The sequence below is a fragment of the Stylophora pistillata genome, chromosome 4 (assembly GCF_964205215.1).
Source record: "Stylophora pistillata chromosome 4, jaStyPist1.2, whole genome shotgun sequence".
Lineage (NCBI taxonomy): Eukaryota > Metazoa > Cnidaria > Anthozoa > Scleractinia > Pocilloporidae > Stylophora > Stylophora pistillata.
This window is the reverse complement of record NC_142522.1, coordinates 8,256,676-8,275,022: the sequence shown is the minus strand read 5'-3', so window position 1 is coordinate 8,275,022 and position 18,347 is coordinate 8,256,676. Positions and strand designations below refer to the sequence as shown.

At 40.0% G+C, this 18,347-nt stretch overlaps 1 protein-coding gene across 2 annotated transcripts in view; it reads left to right on the top strand.

The window, feature by feature from the left end:
* The window catches only part of LOC148732256 (uncharacterized), a 42,416-nt gene that overhangs the window by 21,852 nt on the left and 2,217 nt on the right, over positions 1–18,347 (top strand). For both annotated transcript variants that reach the window (XM_088757100.1, XM_088757099.1), the window contains 2 exons: positions 15,200–15,321; positions 17,948–18,347. The exon at positions 17,948–18,347 is cut by the window's right edge and continues 2,217 nt beyond it. In XM_088757100.1, coding sequence (XP_088613226.1) covers positions 15,218–15,321; positions 17,948–18,347 — 504 coding nt within the window. In that variant the 5' untranslated portion in view covers positions 15,200–15,217. The remainder of the gene's footprint in view (positions 1–15,199; positions 15,322–17,947) is intronic.

Here is an 18,347-nt window from a genome sequence, read left to right as displayed (position 1 = left end):
GGTCTCGTTGTTGAGCTTCAGTTGTAAGATCACTCGACGCCTGATTTAGGTCGACTTGCGGGGACACTTCGACGTAGTGTTCTGTGCCAGGAGTGCTGATTAAGGCGCTGTTTGCAGATCGTTTACAGGGTGCGCGGTTGAAACTCTTAGCGCGGTTTGACTGTGTTGAGCCACTTGTTCCTGAAGTGAGAGCGGTCTGAGGTATGTTTATCCGTTCCGCATGATAGCGAACTTCATGTACAAAATCTTTAAAGGAGGGAAAAGCATCTTTACATTGCTTTTTTGCAGTTTCAGCACTTTGTCTGACCACTTGTTCTTGAACCAACCAGGAAGTTTGTCAACGAAGTTTTGGATCTGCGATGGGTAATTGAGAACTCCTAGACCGCTCACGTGCTGAATTGTAATCTGGACTTGGTATAGAAAGTCACTAAACTCTTCTAATGCAGACGCATCATTAGAAGGAATCTTCGGCCAGTTTGCTAGTTATTTCTCAAAGCTGTTCCTGATAATCGCAGGATGACCAAAGCGTTCCTTGAGAATTATAGGTGCTTGCTTGTATGCGTTGTCTGGGTCTTGTATAAGGTACTGGAGTTGTTCGACAACTCTTTTGGCTCTTCCATCCAAATATTGGTACAGCAAGTGCAGTTTCTGTGTGGCTGTGACGGGTACTGAATCGATCAAACTATCTATGGCGTTCTCCCACAGAAAGAATTTTGTTTGATCTTGTTCGTTTCCTTAAAGACCTCTGGTTTAGCTTGGGGCAGACGATGTAGCTGTGTCATTTTGGCTAGCTTGTCACTGAAACCTAGCAAGTAATCTTGCGATGGAACGGTGTGGACCAGATCGGGTAACGGGATGAAAGCCGGGGAATTTCCACAAAAGCCTCCTGATGGGTTGGGTCCTGGCCTGTCTGTACAGGGCGTGGCGTAAATAGATGGCACGTTTGATCCAAAGCTAACCCTTTTGTTAGTGGTAGTACGAACTGGGCTGTCTGAAAAGGATATCGTAGAAGCTGGGGGAACCCATGTTCCCATACTAAAACTAGCATGTGTGTTCGAGAAAACTGTGTTGGTGGTAAAAGACCTTGTGCAGGTTAAAGGAGCCTGTGTTCCAGAGCTAGAACTAGCGTGTGTACTAAAATAGATAGTGTCTTCAGGTTTCTTGCTTGAAGGAGCTGCTGAAGTCTGTGACTCTGAACGGACAGCGGGCTGAGAAGTTAATGATGTAGAGACGGCGAACTTAGGTGATGACGTAAACATTGAAGAAGCCCTCACAGTCGGAACTAATTGGGAATTCTTTGATACTGAAGGGTCAGCTTCTGGTGTTGAAGTTAGCTATTCAGCGTTGTCACTCAAGAAGGCGTTGATAGGATCGTACTGTCTGGTTGGCAGCAAGGGGGATGGAAAGTCGTCCTCTTTGTCGTCTTCTTCCAGAGCCTCTTGATACACAGCTTCTTGTACTCAGACTTCTCCTAGTTTCTCTTGAAGCTTAAGCTGTTCCAATTTTTTCTCCTGCTCTGCGATGACTGTTGAAAACTTCAATTTCTCTTCCAAGGCCACTCTTTTCGCTCTTACGTTTATCAGTGCGTCTCTACATGAACTTCCGCTCGTTACGCTAGACCTTCGTGAATGACGAGATTTTTGAGAGAATACAGAGCCATTGTCCACTTGAGACTTCTTTATTTCGTTTAGCGCTGTGGCATGAACAGACTTCCATGTATCCAGCAAGAAGGCTAGCTTTTGTGTAGCATGCTGATTTTCAGTTGGGTCCAATGAAAGCTCTATCCATTCGTCAAATAATCGTAATGTATCATTTACTTCCTTTGAGATAACAGTGATTTCATTTTTCATTTTACTTGTGTCTTGACTATGGTGCACTAGTTCTTCGAAACTACTTAGTTTGGAGCGTAGTTCACGATCTTTGGACAGCGCGGCGGTTTTCTTCAAGCCGCTTTGAAACTCTCGGCCCTTGGCCGTGAGAGTCCTGGACCTAGTGTTGTTCTCAGAATGAATATCAGTGAATTCGCTCGACGAAATTTCAACTATTTTTGGACGTGGCGATGTGTTTTCCGACGAATTAAAGGGGAAGACACTAACCTCGATTCCTGCTGAGGCGACATTTTCTTCCAATGTGGTATTTGGAGTGACTCCGAAACTTGGTTTGATCGGAAGTTCTGCTGGCGTAGTATTTTGCATGTGTCCAAGGTTGCTTGGTTTAAAGCGAAATTCTTCTGGTTCCTCAGTCCAATCCCAGTGTCCCTTTCTTGAACTTGGTAGTGTTTTTGCGAATCCATGTTTTTCTCTCTGGGGAATTCGTAGTCTTTGACTGTAGCGGCCGCCTTTACCGATTAAATAAAGGGACGCGAGAAAACTGTAGTGATGCAACCACAAGTCTAACAAAATCAGGCTGGTCCGTTTATTTAAGGCTTGATAGACGATGACTTGATAAACACGAACTAAAGATTAACAACAGTTCGATCGAAACTCAACCATACTGACCGTCAAAGACTGTTAGGTTCCAAAACAAAACACGAGCGTGTTCCTCCTTAAGTTCTAGCTACATAAAGATTTTAATCACGGTCCTAAAGCGGTTCAGAGGCCACGTGCGAATCCAAAATACCCGTATAAAGAGATCACGTGACGTAACAAAACTAAAGCTGAGAAGGCGTTGCAACCACGAACCACAATCAAAGACGAAAATAACGATTATTCTCACAGTCAATCAATCTATCCAACGATCGATCGTAAACTGAAACAACAATACAGCGAAGTTCTATCAATCTACTGAAAAGCCGCGGAATACATAACCAAAGAATCGCGTGTCAAATATGGGCTCTGACGTCGATAATGAAATTAACAATACAAGTAAAACAGAACAAAAGTTTCGATACAAATTAAAAGAATTTTGGTGGCTGGTAAACAGCCCTTTATTCTATTTAAATGATGGGCATTCACTGACTCGCATTTGGGACGAATTTGACCTTTAAATCTTAAATCCGTAGAGATTATTGCAATATTTGTTTTTATATTGTCGCCCAACACTGAAAGGACTTGAAAGGAAAAAACAAAGTTACAAAGGTACTCACATATCGGTCCCGCTTGTGCCAGAGGTTGAGAAAACGAAAGGGCGAAAGTTTACCAAAACTATTCAAAACTTACGAAGAACTGATTGAAGGGACGCTAAACTTGTCTTTTATATGCGCGTGGTGACGCTGAAAGGTCCGATTACAAAACCAGAAATACAGAAAAACAGATAAGCATTGTAACTCTGTGGCTATCTAACATCATTCTGAAATTAGTGAACTAATCAATAATCAATCAAAAATGAGCCTTCTGGCTAATGTCCTTAACATAACTTTCACAAGGATTTTGGGAAATCGTCATTTCATTTAAACATTTCAAACTGGTATATCACCAAAAATTGCGGCCTTCTTTAATTTCTCAAACCCTCTAGAAAATATTTCGCAAAATAGCAATTTAAGGAGAGACTGACTATATGAAATTAATTTCGCAAAGTAGTCATCTTAGAAAAATACTAATTTGCGAAATGGACTATTTTATGCCCGCCAATATGAATCAATATTCAATCCTTTGTGATTTATGTGTGATTTCAACTTTCTTGCTTTTAAATTTAAACTTCATATCCAAAATTTATTTAAATTTGAAATATATTTTTTATTCAATCTCGTTTTCCATTTAAATTTAAACTTTTAAAATGACTTTTAAACCTTATTACAATATCTATTTAAAGTATTTAGGTTTGATTTAATCCTTATTGAGCATTCAAACTTAACTTTGAAACTTATAGGTAAACTTACGAATTTGTACTTGCGAAATTCTATTTAATCTTCCTGGGGCGAGCTCAACCAGGGCACGTCACTAGGTTACGTGTCCATCATCGGCGACCATTTTGGTTTGTTTTGGCGCGCCTCAGTATCGTCAATATATATGGACGAAGGATAGATAGATAGATAGATAAATCGTTTATTAAAAAGAAACACCTCGCAGTCCGAAGACTGAATTACGTGTATAATATACAAGAAACAAAATTAATAGTTAAAATAGTTTGAAAATCTTATACAAAAAATCTTATACTTTGTGGAGCTTGAATTTCAGATCGCGCTCAGTAGATTTAGTGGAGCCACAAAGCTGTTTCACCTATTTCCACCAATTACAAGGCCTGGAAGAGCGCAGACCATCAACCTTGTTCTCGTAATAGACCCTCCGACAGCGCTTGAGCTCTCGATTCACTTTGTTTCTTAAGATCTTAAATAGGTACTGGTTCCCGGATGCAAATGCCTTCTGACGACGGGCAATTAGATGTTTGAGATGTACAGACAACCAAGGCCGGTCAGTTTCGTACACCTTTGTAGAACGCCAAAGGACGAGTGTCTGAATAACCAAACGACACGTCCAGGCTTTTGTCTTCGTCCTCCAGCACTGCTTCGGACCCTGCTATGAAATTCCAGTCGTTCAGCGGTGATGCTGCGGGCGACGGTCAACGGAACTCTCAGGCGCGCTGAGGGAATGCTTCGGGAAAGTACATCCGCCGGCCTCTGTAGGCGATTGAACAGACAAGAACGTTTGAGGGCGGCATCAGGCCCTTACCAGCGTAACAATACAGCCATGAAAACGGTGAAGAAAGGAGAGAAGGTTTTGGAATATGCTTTGTTACGTTGCTGGGACTCGGATGACCCGGAGGAGCTTCATCATGTAAAATGGGACTCTATCATTGCAAACGGTATGCTGGTATGAGAAGAATGTGCGAACGAAACCACCATACGGAAAGCAGCGAAGGAATCTTTGACGACTAAATTCATTTACCTGGTGTTCATGATTTTGAGTTTATGAAGGTCCGCCATAAAGCAATTTCGACTCTTCAATTGGGACCAGGAACTGAGTACAACTATTCTGTGGTGAAAAAGATGGCAGGGTAAGGTTTGGTGTATCTTAAAGAGTAAAGCAAGGGTTTGAGTTTGTCTACAATGGAGAAGCAGAAGGTGATGAAGATCTGTTGAGGTCAGCATTTGATTGTTCAGGTACTGTGACTGATACTGCCACAGAAAATCTGATTTCTGATGTTGAAGATGATAAGCATGTTGAAAATCAGGATTCGTTGGACAGTGCAGATGCAAGTGCACCATCAAGAGCTGAACAGCTGATAGAAGAAATCCATAAACAAGGCCTGAGTGATCTTGTAGACATGTTGCGTTTCTTGCAAAAAGAGCTTGTTCAAAGGCATGATTTGGATATGACAAGTGAATCTGAATTAAGGGGAAACGAACCACATTTGCACAGACAGACATGACATTTTAAAGACAACTTTCACAGAGCTTTTATCCATGGCAAATTTCCATAGTGCATTTGAGGTGAATTTTATGGGAGAAATAGCAAGAAATCTAGGTGAGCCATGTAAAAAATGGATCTACCTTATGAATTTGGTAATCAATGAGAAGTATTTTGACCACAGCCTCAGAAAACATCTTTCTGATGACTATTTTTATGTGGGCATCATAATGGATATTGCTCTCCTGCAAAATGGACAGTTACCAACTTTCTTACCGCTCAGTGTCGTTGAAGAATTGGTGACATCAGTGAACAACCATTGCATTGTCAATCTGCAATGAGGACTGGATATGTTTGGGTTTTTCAAGATCCTTCAGAAAGTGCCAGTAATGTTTCATATAATAAGGCCAACAACACAGAAGCTTGCTGCAAGAGTGCTTCTCAATTCAGTGTCCCTTAAATTCTCTCAAGAGGGATCCACATGTTACCTAAGAGAAAACACTTTTCAATAATTAAATTGTGCTGCTTTTTGAATATGGAGCAATTTAGATGTACTCTGGATCACTATGATCAGTGTTGAACAGTGAAATTGGTGCTGTTAGTAGCCATTTGCTGTGTACATTAATTCTGGCTACACATAAACTGTGATTTTGAAATAATTTTCATGTTTCAAAGTAAAATCCTTAAGCTCCTTTTCCGCATGAAGGGTCTCATATAGTATTGAACAATTTTTGCTTTGGCAAAGAGGGAGGAAGGGAGGGAAAGAAGCTGAAAGCTATTAGACAGTAAATAAGCAATTTTAGCACTAGGTATTGGGATGCATTTTATTGAAAAGACAGTCAATGTTTAACTGTTGTGTGGTGTTTTGGCGTTAGTACTGTTTATCTGGTACACTTGCCATGCATTGTACTCTAGAGATTTTTTGTTTGATCATGTGTTACTCAATGTTTATTCAGGGTGCACTGCAGACTCATCGGAGGGTATTCCCTATGGATACCTTCTAACAGCACATACCTGCAGCAATGTTTTAATCCTGCCCATTGATTCCCTGACATCCCCTTTGCCAGAGGAGCAAAGCCTTTTTCGGGGTTACGATCTTGCCTCTGCAAACACTCATTTCGGAACAATTTGATATCATGGTACCTACATTAATATACAACTAAAAATGCGCCTTATGCTTTTAGTACTCTGAAGAGACATGACTGACTAGTAATGTAATTACTTTGAAGTTAGGTTTAAGGATTCATTCAGAGCAAGCTTCACTATATTATAACTTGATTTTCCCTTTACAAACAGATTATGCCACTTTATTGAGTACCAGTAAGTCACTGTTTTGTTTTGCATGGTAGATCCAGAGTAGAGAGCTTTCAGTTTCAAAACAAGAAGTTTATTTCATACATCTAAAATCATGCATGCAGTTGTATATAAGATATGGTATATTAGCCCTTGTAGGTGTGGGTCAATCAAGTCACACCTCGAATTATAGACAATCAGTTCCTATTGCAACAGTCGCTAGTCTCAAGGTTTGGTATTAATCACTGGTTTCCTTGCCTGAAGCCACTCTCAGTCACAGCTGAAACGTATTGTGTTCATGTATTGAAATTTGTATACTTATGCATCAGAAGGATAGTGAAAACACTTTTTTCACCCAAACAGTCTTTAAGTATTTTTTATTTTGATTTGGACTTGGATTTTGCTGTTAGTATAGGTAATACCATGATTGATCAATGACTTTTGAAATTAAAACTACCTGGATAAACCAACTAATTTGCAGTTCATGTTTTATTAGTTTTAAAACTACTCTAACATTATATACTTAATGAATCATTCAAATCATATGTACATTTTTTACTTATTCCCTTCAATTTATTTGAAACTATGACAAAGAAATAATAACCCTAAACAAGCAACTGCCACTTGTCAATGTAAAAATAGGGTGGTTATGTCACTACCAAACATTATGTCACAGATTTTTTTTACTTCAACATATTCCAGTCGGATAACTTGGTCAAAAAAAATGAATGATTTCACTACACAAGCAAGTATATGAAGTATCACAAAATCATAACACTTGATGAATAGCTTATGGCAAATAAACTGACTAACAGTATAAAGTGAGTAAAATCATGATGCTTGTTCCTTTCCTGGGTATCTGTGACATTTCTTGTTCAGAATATTTTTGTTGATATTTATAATGCTCCACTCTCTTATTGTCAGACAAAAGATTACACTAGCCTCCTGCCTGATGGTTGATTAGTATGAATCACAGGAATTCTTCACATTTTTTGAACAACTAGTGTTAGAACTTCACTGTAAATGTCAAGTCCAGCTTGCCTTGATGGCCTGATTACATTAACCTTAGAAAATACAAAATCAGTGATTTCCATGCTGTGAGCCACTTCAACAGGTGCAACTACAACACCATCATCCTACAATTTCGTGCTGAATTCCTGCATTTATTTCCTCGGATCTCTCCAACGCGCGCATATTTCAAAACTGTCTCTCCCCCTTCAGCCATTTTAGAAATGCTCGTTCAGATTGGTGACGCTTATATAATTCCTTTCCAGCAACCCAACGGCAATATCAAGAGAGGCCAAGGAATCGAAGCAAATCGAAATCGTTCAGAAATCCCGCAAAACAAAATGGCCGCCGATGATGAACATGTGAGCTAGTGACGTAGTTTAAATCAAACACAAATTCGTAAGTTTACATAAGAGTTTGAAAGTTTAAAAGACATTTCAAAAGCTCAGATTTAAATGGAAAACGAGATAAATAAATATTTTTCAAATTTAAATAAATTTTGGATATGAAGTTTAAATTTAAAAGTAAAATAGTCTAAATCAAATATAAATCACAAAAGGATTAAATATTGCTACATGTGGGCAGGCATACTATTTTCACTCAGCGGGCGGTAACAATGTTGCCATTCTCGCGTCACACAATATGTTTTTGGTTGGTATTAATCTAACGTACTAAGATTTTGGTCACCTCTTATTTTTTAATCTTTTTTTAATCCGCCTATTTCTTAATTCTTTATTTAGGTGATATACTAACTTGTAATGTTTAAATGTATTTTTGTGACAAGAAAGAAGTCACGTTGTCACCGCAGGGGTGTAAATGGTCGATTTCGCAAAATAGTTAGTCTTCCTAAATTACTACTTTGCGAAATGGATAAAAATCCTTGTTATCAGTTCACGATTACACCAAAATCCTTGTGACTCTTTACCTTATTAGAAAATATGTTGGCATCATTCCTTTAGTTTCGTTATATCTTGCCCAGTTTCGTTTCGTTTCGTTTTCACAACAGAAAAAGTCCTGAAGTTTCAGGCATGTTTACGATATGAACTGCACGCTAAAACCTTTTGCGAGAGTGATACTGGAGTCTTTTTCGTCTGTTTGTTTGTTTGTTTGCTTGTTTTTTTTTTTTTTTTTTCACCTACAAACCTGTGATAAAGGTTATGTGCCATTTTGACGTTGGATGATTAAAACTTAACCAAAATATTCGGATCAATTTTTCCTACCTCGCAAATAGACCATCGAAAAAAGATTGACATTTCCCACGTGTATTTCCGTTCAGTTAAGTGTCTTGTCACGCATTCGAATTACTCATCGACAATGCACATTGATTACACCTTATGTACAGTACATGTCATTACAACTACAGCGCCAGCTAATATTTCAAATTACTTTTGTACTTTATGGCCTTAAAGGGAAAGTACGGTCTAGAAAAAGTTTATCTCAATTAGAAGACTTTTTCCTCAGGAGTTCGAAAAGAACTGCCATTTTGTCCACTTTGCTTTGTATTAGCGACAAGAGCGCTTTGAAATTGCCCATTTTTACAACTTTCGTGGTTAGAAAAATGCCATCTTGGATATTACGTCAGTTGTGACGTAGCAATAGTCAAACATTGTTCGGCGCTTTGTCCTTGTTGACCTGTTTGACCTCTGTGAAGACAATTTCTAACACTCCTGATAGTTGAAATGAGGTGAACTGTCGTCCGGTTAGGCTCGATTTCTGCCACTCTCTCGCGTCCGTTCTTTTTCGTTCCTCCCCGGGGAGGAGCGTGGGCCCCGGTTCCCGAAGTACGGCTAGAAATCGAGCCTATCGTGTGGTTGAAAGTCAAAATACATACTAAAATTCAAAAGGAAAACGTGTAAGCCTCCACAAGCTACCGGAAAGTGAAATATTAAAGATAAGTTAGCCGGCGAAAATTATTAGGGACTTTAAGATACCTGGACGGCTGTTTCATAGGACGGCTGACCGGAAGTAATTTTACACGTGTAGACTGTATTGCGCATGTCTGCACAACACGTGTTGCCGTCCAGTTGTTGTCGAGGACTTCAGAATGGCAGATATTAGATCTGAGCCCGCGTAAAAGCGGTTTTGTTTAAAGATGCACGCAATCGAGGCACTTGGGTCACAGGCTTGGTAAATTCTCAAAGGTATCACTGTATATTTCAAAACAACTCGCATTTTACGCTTTTTTTTACCTTTCTCGACAATCTGAAGCATTCAAAAGGCAAAGATAGCAATGGTTAGACATTGTATTGCATTCGGATGCAACAACCGGAGCGGTAACTCACATTGAAAGCATCTTTCGTGGCATTCACTGCCACTGAACATAGTTAGTAGAGGTAGTCTCCTCTACTAACTATGCACTGATTAACAACTCACGCCAGTGAGTAAAAATTCCTTTTAATGCAGTGAACATTTTGAAAGGAATGGTTTTCCAAGTCATATGCTGGCCGGAAAGTCATCATCAATCGAACGTCTTCCTTCGGAGCCTTCCTTTTGGTTTTCTGTTCGGAGAAAACTGAATATTGTCGGAACTGAGTCTGACTTAAGTCTTGCTTTCCGGCCAGCATGTGACTTGGAAAAGCCTTACTTTTCAAAATGTTCACTCTATAAAAGGAATTTTTACTTACGGGCGTGTTTTCCCGTTTGATCTTGACTAGCCAAGTCGCCAGAAGTTTCTTGTTCAGTTGCAGCGAATGCCACGAAAGATGCTTGCAATGTGGTTTATCGCTCCAGTTGTTGCATCCTAATGCAATACAAGGTGTAGCCATTGCTATCTTTGCCTTTTGAATGCTCGGGATTTTCGATAAAATTAAAAAAATAGCGGAAAATGCGAGTTGTTATGAAAAATACAGTGATACCTTTGAGAATTTACAAAGCCTTTAGCCCAAGTGCCTCGATTCCATGCACCTTTGAACAAAACCGCTTTCACGCGGGCTCAGATCTAATATCTGCCATTGGAGTTTTGCCGTCCACAAGTGAACGTAAGCACATTTGACGAGCATTTCTTTTAAAATTCATTATTTTTCAAATGACAAGGCTGTCCTTACTGTTATTTCTTGTTTTGATAAACAAAAGTTAAAAAATTGAAGTGTAAAATACCGTCGCAAATGAGTGTTTGTTTGCTGTCCTTCGCAGTGATGGTGAATATGTCAACTAAACTTGAATGAAATTGAATTTTCTGGCTTTTTTCCAGAATTATTTTGCCCACTTCATGTGTCACGTAAATTACTGCTATTCACCATAAATGTTCAGCCATAAGTTAAATTCTTCGTACTCGTAGTAAGGCAGCTCTAAATTAACTGACTTATTAGCTTCGTAAAGAAACAGGAACTCTTCGTCGGTCAGTAGCTTTTCTGCGTAAGCAATAACAGTCATTTCGTGAGTCTTTTTAAAAGATACCATGATTTACGAATAGTGCTAGAAACTTCAGGCTCGCTGCCGTCCTCCGTTCAAACAACCCGCTCCTTAACGTAGAAAGTTTCTTGCCAAGAACGTCGGTTTCGGCCCAGTCCTCCGCGCCTAATATTACCGTCCTCGAGGTCAGCCGTCCAGGCATCTTAAAGTCCCTAATAGGGAGCTTTAGCAACGACGACGGCTACGGCAACGAGAACGGCAGAAAATAATAGGCTTAATGAGCAAAAACAATCGCCCTGCACGTGCGTTTAACATTTTGGCACATTTCTTTGCCGTTCTCGGCAAAACAACAACGTGAAATAACCAAACTTTAGGTTTTCTCGTTAAAAAAGCGCATGACGGTTAATTTTTATTTCTTTCTCCTTACTTTAACGCCGTTCGTAGTGATATAGTCCCTGAATAGTTCGCCAGCATTTTCCAAGTAAAACACATCGGAATAACCTCGAAAGAGTTACAAAAACGAAAAGTTAGATTTCGACACGACGTTTTCGTTGCCGTCGCCGTCGTCGTTGCTAAAGCTCCCTATTAACTCGCGAGGACGTTTGGCAAACTCTGCAAAACCTCAGAACTGCGACAACGAAGACTTCCAGCAAGATATACAGGCATGTAAATCTTTTTCTTGTTGTAAGCGAATAAATTGAAACTCGAAATGGTGGCATACCGTATGTGGTGAATTCTCAGTCGCCACCCTTGACCAAAGCCGATTTCCAACATCGTGCGCTTTTCCAAGCAGGGTATAAACATATCTTGTCTTTCCTAAGTCTGTTATGAGTCCACCCATCCTCGGAGACCCAGGGGCTGTGGGTCGATTTCAAGTTAGGGCATGAAGAGCCCCTGGGGACATTGTCTTACAAGACTAGTTCCAAACGATCGCAGTCGTTCTGCCATCTGATTGGTGCCACAAAATCTTTGTGTTTTTCTGCCCAATCAGAGTGAAGTGTGCTTTAGAGTCCTTTCGTGTGTTTTAACACGGACATATACTAGTAGCTCAGTTGCTCACTATGTTTGTTCGGACCGTGCGACGGAGATTCGCTTGAGGTGAAAAGTTTCAGTCTCAGCACACAATGTAAGAGAAATCGATCAGATTGTATGCGAAAATCTTACCGGAAGTTATACTGAATACTTTCGCAGGTATCACTAGAGAACGTGTTTTAAAGTTTGCGAGGTTTGTATAAAACACGATGGTTGCAGTCATTGATATGTCGGTTTAAACGTTAAACGAGACTTAAAGCTTAAATCTTTCTAGATTTTATGCATAATTTGCTGTGACTGAAACTTTGCCGATCCGTGAAGTTATTTCGTCGCACGGACCACGCAGGTATGTCGAGCAACTGGTACTTGCGCAACTTTCTGTGCGTGCCAAAATCAAATATCATCTTCGCTTGAAAAAAGAGAAAAGCTAAGCGTGGAAACTTTTGCTTATTAGATGTGGGTAGATGACCCTGTACTACTAAGCTGACATTTGCAATAAAGCAAACCCGCCCTTTCCATCCAATATTTCTTGGTCTTTGGTTTTGTTTTTCCCATTGAAAACAGCATCGGATCGATTTCCAATGATCAAAGTTATTTATCTTGGTCTTCAACAATCGACAGAAGAGGTGAAATGACAATGACCAAGGGACTAGAAGAGAATCTGAGGCCTTCCTAGCTCAAGAATTTCAACACTCTAGACAGCAGTTGAAAGATTAAACTCTTTCCAAACTCCTTCGGTAACTGCCCGAAAACATCTCTCCTTCCCACGATGTTCTCGTTAATAAGTTTTTGTTCAGATTTTACTTAGCTAACCGGAAACACAGCTAAGCTTTCTCAGTTAGCACTTGCTGGAGGTCGTCAACGAACTTAACGTTCTCTGCCGTATTGTGAACGACTTTACTACTAAGATTAGATTTTGGCGCGCACTGAAAGCAGAAAGCAGAAAGCTACGTAGGCGAAAGCGCCAGTTGCTCGACATACCTGCGTAGCCCGTGCGACGAAATCACTTCACTGGATTGGCAAAGTCTCAGCAAATTATGCAAAAAATATAGAAAGTTTTAAGCTTTTAAATCTCGTTCAACGTTTAAAGCGACATATCAATGACTGCAACCATCGTGTTGTATACAAATCTCGCAAACTTTAAAACACGTTCTCTAGTGATACCTGCGAAAGTATTTAGTATAATTTCCGGTAAGATTTTCGCGGACAATCTGATCGATTTCTCTTACATTGTGTGCTGAGACTGAAACTTTTCACCTCAAGCAAATCTCCGTCGCACGGTCCAAACAAACATAGTGAGCAACTGAGCTACTAGTATATGTCCGTGTGAAAACACACGAAAGGACTCTAAAGCACACTTCACTCTGATTGGGCAGAAAAACACAAAGATTTTGTGGCATCAATCAGATGGCAGAACGATTGCGATCGTTTGGAACTAGTCTTGTAAGACAATGTCCCCAGGGGCTCTTCATGCCCTAACTTGAAATCGACCTACAGCCCCTGGGTCTCCGAGGATGGAGTCCACCGAGTAAATTTTCTTTACCCAACCAGTCGCATTCTCCTACGAACAAAAACTAAATGACATTGCCTGCAAATAATCAAGACAGACACGTTTGCGACAAATACAAATTATCCTTCGTTAGGCAGGCGCCCACATTTCACTCTGTCATATCGATTGGACACGATAAAAATAATATGAAAATATTTTAAGTCTTCTAAGCAACTGCTTGACGTAATTATGCAGTGCTTATGCTTTCAGAATTAAATCGAAAGTTTCATTTTAGCTTCAGTCGTATTGATGTAATTTCTAATGTTAACACTGACTGTATGGCAGAGGCGACTTTCTGGCGCATGTGGAAAATAACACAGCTCTACCTCTGACAAGTCGCTATGTTTCAAACACTTCAGAATGAAAAATACTGCTTTGAGGCTAATTCTAAGCAATAAAGATAATAAGACCATTCCAAATTAAAGGTGAATGCTGAAACAAAACAAAATTTGATTCGTAACAATTAACTTCTGCCTTTTGTCTGCGTTAATTTTGGTAACTAAATGTTTCTAATCAATTTTTTCGCTATTTACGAAGAATGATCTTCAAGTCTATCATTTCTAACTTGTTGCATACCAACTGGGGCTGATTTTGGTTCCACATGGCTCGTGTTTAGTTATACACCGAAGCTGGGTTCCTGTAACTGCAAAAATAATTAGTCTCATTCCGAGTAGCAATGTGAAATGAATCCGTCGCGGGCACTGCGGTCTTCTTTAGCAAAATAACTATCACTCCACAGCTTGGATTTGTTTGAGGAAAAATCCTTCACCTTTGAAATTGCGACGGTGGGTTTCCTAGTACATTTAATTCTTAGGAGGATACTTTCTCAGTTTCCGTAGGTTTCTCTGGACAGTCACCGCAAGAGAACCACTCGCGATTTCCAAGACGTGAGCGACTGAGCGCGCTGACGTTTCTTTTTGAAACTTATTTTCCTGACTTTCTCTCTCTTTCTCCTCAACAAAGGTATCTCCTTTCCCTGAAGACGAGCCATGTTTCGTTTGAAACATAAATAGATGTATTACACCCTCTCGGCTGGATTAAAATCCAGGTCGAGAATTTATTAAGTAGCGCTCTCCTCGCCGCTGTTTTCCTTGTTTACGTCCACTTCAGCAGCGATGTAATTTAGCATGCTTGACTATTGCTACGTCATAGTTTCGTCATAACAAAGATGGCGGATCTCAATTTAAAAATGCCGACTTTTGAAACGGAATTGTTCGCAACTAAAACGCTTTTAGCTCAAATGAATCCAGTTCGGACAATGCAAGCAAGGAAGTTTTGATACAGGTAAACTTTTTCTAGACCGTACTTTCCCTTTAACGACGCACTGATTTATTCACGAACGTAGAGGAGAATTCGCAAAGTACTCCATGCAGATTTTTCACTTTTCCCTTTCGCTAGTTGCTGTTAATATTATTTGGCAGGCTGCATGTGCAATCTACACTTTTGGTGATGGAGAAGAATTGGGGAAACGAGTCTGTCTTTTTGTATTTTAATTCGGGCCTCCGCATATCGTGTACGCCATTTTTTTGCAAATCCACTTTTTCATTACTTTCCACTGCCTGAGAACATGGAACAGGCTATAGATAACAGGAAGTTTAACAAAACGAAACTCACCATAGTACATTAGATTGTTACCAATATCCACACATTCCGACATATCTTTCTGTCGTTACTTCCACAGCACTGATTAAAAGGGCTAATGGCGTTCACATCAGCCAGGAGGTATATTTATTGGTCCATTGCAGCGATCCCTTTTACCTTGTTACTCTTATCGCTTCGTGTATTCACTCCATCAAAGCACAGGTGAGTTTTAGAATAAAGAAGTCCTTGATTGCTTGGTGGAAGCCGTGGCTACACCTATGTCACACTTGTACCAAATTTCAAATCAAAATGTAATTGTGGTGAAGTCAGTATTGAAAGATTTTTCTGATGACTGCCTGTTCTAGTCCAAAAGTTTTAGTCAAGTTCTTAAAGTGCCCCTGAGATCAAAATTTTCGTATGTCATTTTTTTTTTATTTTCGTGTTCACTGTGTCTCCTTCACCAACTCTGCCAAATTCCAGTCTAGACTGAGCACCAGAAATATCTTTATTCGGGCCGTTAAGTTCACGATTTTGCGTCCGCTATAGGTACTTTAAGCAAACCCCGACGGCTACGGCAACGAGAACATGGAAAAACAATAGATCTAATTGGCAGAACAGTAGCCCAGCACGTGGGTATTAAAACTTTGTACATTTCTTAGCCGTTCTTTGCGAAACAACAACGTGAGATCACCAAAATTTGCGTCGTCTGCGAAGCGAAACCGCGGCGGCAAATTATTTTAATTTACATTTGGAACTCCACGCTACTTTTATGCGTTATGTTAAGTTTGACTTCTGGCGCCCTATGAGACGGTAAACATATGCAGCCACTTTCGAAATTCTAACTAAAAGTATAAACTCATTTTTTAATCGACGTCTTCCGTGGCGTTGCCGTCCTGACTGCTTAAAGTCCCTAATAAAATTATTTGATCATGTTCTGGAAGTTGATCGCAGGACTTAGAGGAAGTGACGTCAAAAGCTCAACGCGAAAATCTCACATGGCAAAATGTCAAGCAAACATAACAGAGTGCCTTACTCTATTCTTACAAAAACTAAACAAAAATGACGAGGCATCGATGCGTAATTCAAAGTTGAAGTAATCGTGCAGACCATGCTGCAGGTATTTCTCTGCATCGGAGCCTTGCAAATAGATCAGAGCGGGAAAAACGGATGCGAGTAAACTTCAATCCTGCAGAAATATTTGTGATCTACTCCGGACACCTCTCGGAGGACTGTTTCGAGAGATCTGTGTACTCTGAACGATCTTGGCGAGGAATTCTGCCGGGTTCAGTGCTTACCGTTCAAGAGAAGGGACAAGAAAAACCGTCCTCAGTGCGATCTCGACGAAAGCGAAGGCTACGAACCTCCACGGGTTTTGTCACCTTTACATTTGAGCTGATCAATATCCACCTTTAACAACTCTCTGGCAGAATACTTACACAAAGGAAATACTCGGTGAACATTGTAAATAAGAATGATAAAATAGCCGAATTGAGGATTGAGATTTCTGACCTCAAAGGGCTCACTTTTATACAAAAGAGATGAAAAATATAATTACGTGCTTTGACTCTAAAAAAAGCTGGCTTTAATATCAGCGAAAGCAGAACAAACAGCCTAGGACACAGAGCGTAGAAACACTTTAAAATGTAGGCTTGCAACCAAAAAACCGAGAAAATGAAAATTTCCAAGCAAACCTCTCAAACTATCAACCATCTGACAGCCAAGTCAGCGTGCCATCAAAGGGTCCTGACAAACGAATGTAAAATCAGGCCAACTTTTGCGAGATTTATTCGCAAGACAAAAGCGCCTCTGTTTCACGGACAAAACAAAGAACCACTTCTGTTTCATATCAAACTCAATGCCACCGGTTTAGTCTTCTATCGCCGTTCAGAGCTACTTGGAAAATTGTTATAACGCTACTTGCAGACCGCATCTAAGCCAAAAAATACTTTGTGACGCAATGAGGTCACGGCTCTAAAAGAGTTGAAACAAACTCTGCTTTAAACCTCACCGAAGTAACACAACAATAGTCATCATGAATAAGACAGAAAAAACAAAAGAGGCCAAAGTGCAACTCAACAACAGAGTTCACTTTGAACCTCTCAAACCACTGATAGTAAAACACACGCAAATTACTCTGGCATCGTGGGCAAACACGTTGATGGCTTGGAAATGGCTTTCACAAATTCCCAATATCTGCCTTCGGATACACAATCAGCCATAACCGAAAACTATTTTTACTAATCACCAGATCATTTCTTAGAAAAAAGGAAAATCCCTTACGACAAGCAAAAATACAGTTCGTAGGCGATAAAGCGATGCGACCACAAAAGCCACTCGGGGAGTCCGTGCCGTTCTGTGTTTATCTTTATTCGGATTGCAAAAATTCATCGTTTGTCGGCGCAAAACTATCCACAGAAGCTTCAGATGATTTCTGGGACAATTCATAGTCAAACAAAGTCGAAATTTCCCGACTGAAAACGAAACAGTTCTCAAAAAAGTAATATGTGTGACTCTCTGTGCAGCGAACAAAGAGAGTTGTCACAAAGCAAAGCATAAGTTTGTTGAGCCTTTTCTGCTGTACAATGGCGGGCTCGGCTGGAACATGTTTTCAGCAATTTGAAGCGCTAAACATTGGTCATGGAAGGTTTGTTTTGAGTTTCGAATAGCAAAAAGGGTCTTAAGTTGACCCAATGAAACGTTATGTAAACAATTTAGGCCAAAGTAAAACGGTTAATTTTCGTCTCAGGGGTACTTTAATAATGCTTTACATGATAGCAATGCTCAAATACCCACTATCAGCCACATCCCGTTATTTCCATTATTAACACTAAACGTGTTACCTCTTCAGATTTTTACAACCCTCACTTAAAGCTGCGAAAAACCAGGAGGAAATAAGGACGTGTTTATGTAATAACATAACAAAGGAGAGAGGGACTACAACAAAAGAGAGTGAAAATACTAAGGCAAATGTAAAAACAACTGAATCAACCTGGCTGAGGGATTCCTTTGCAAAGGAGCTTCACGTAATCCACTCCCAACTGAGATTCCTCTTAGATCATAAAAGTATACCCTCACCAGAACTTGTAAACAAAGTTGGAGAACTTGCAAAACGCCTTGATGCTAAATCAGAACCACTAACTACAAATAGCGACATGAACAACAAAAGTTTGGATGTGTGTCCAGAAGAATATAGAGGAAACAAAATTGGTTACCCGTTCTATGCCAAAGGCTGGTTTCTCACCAACTGT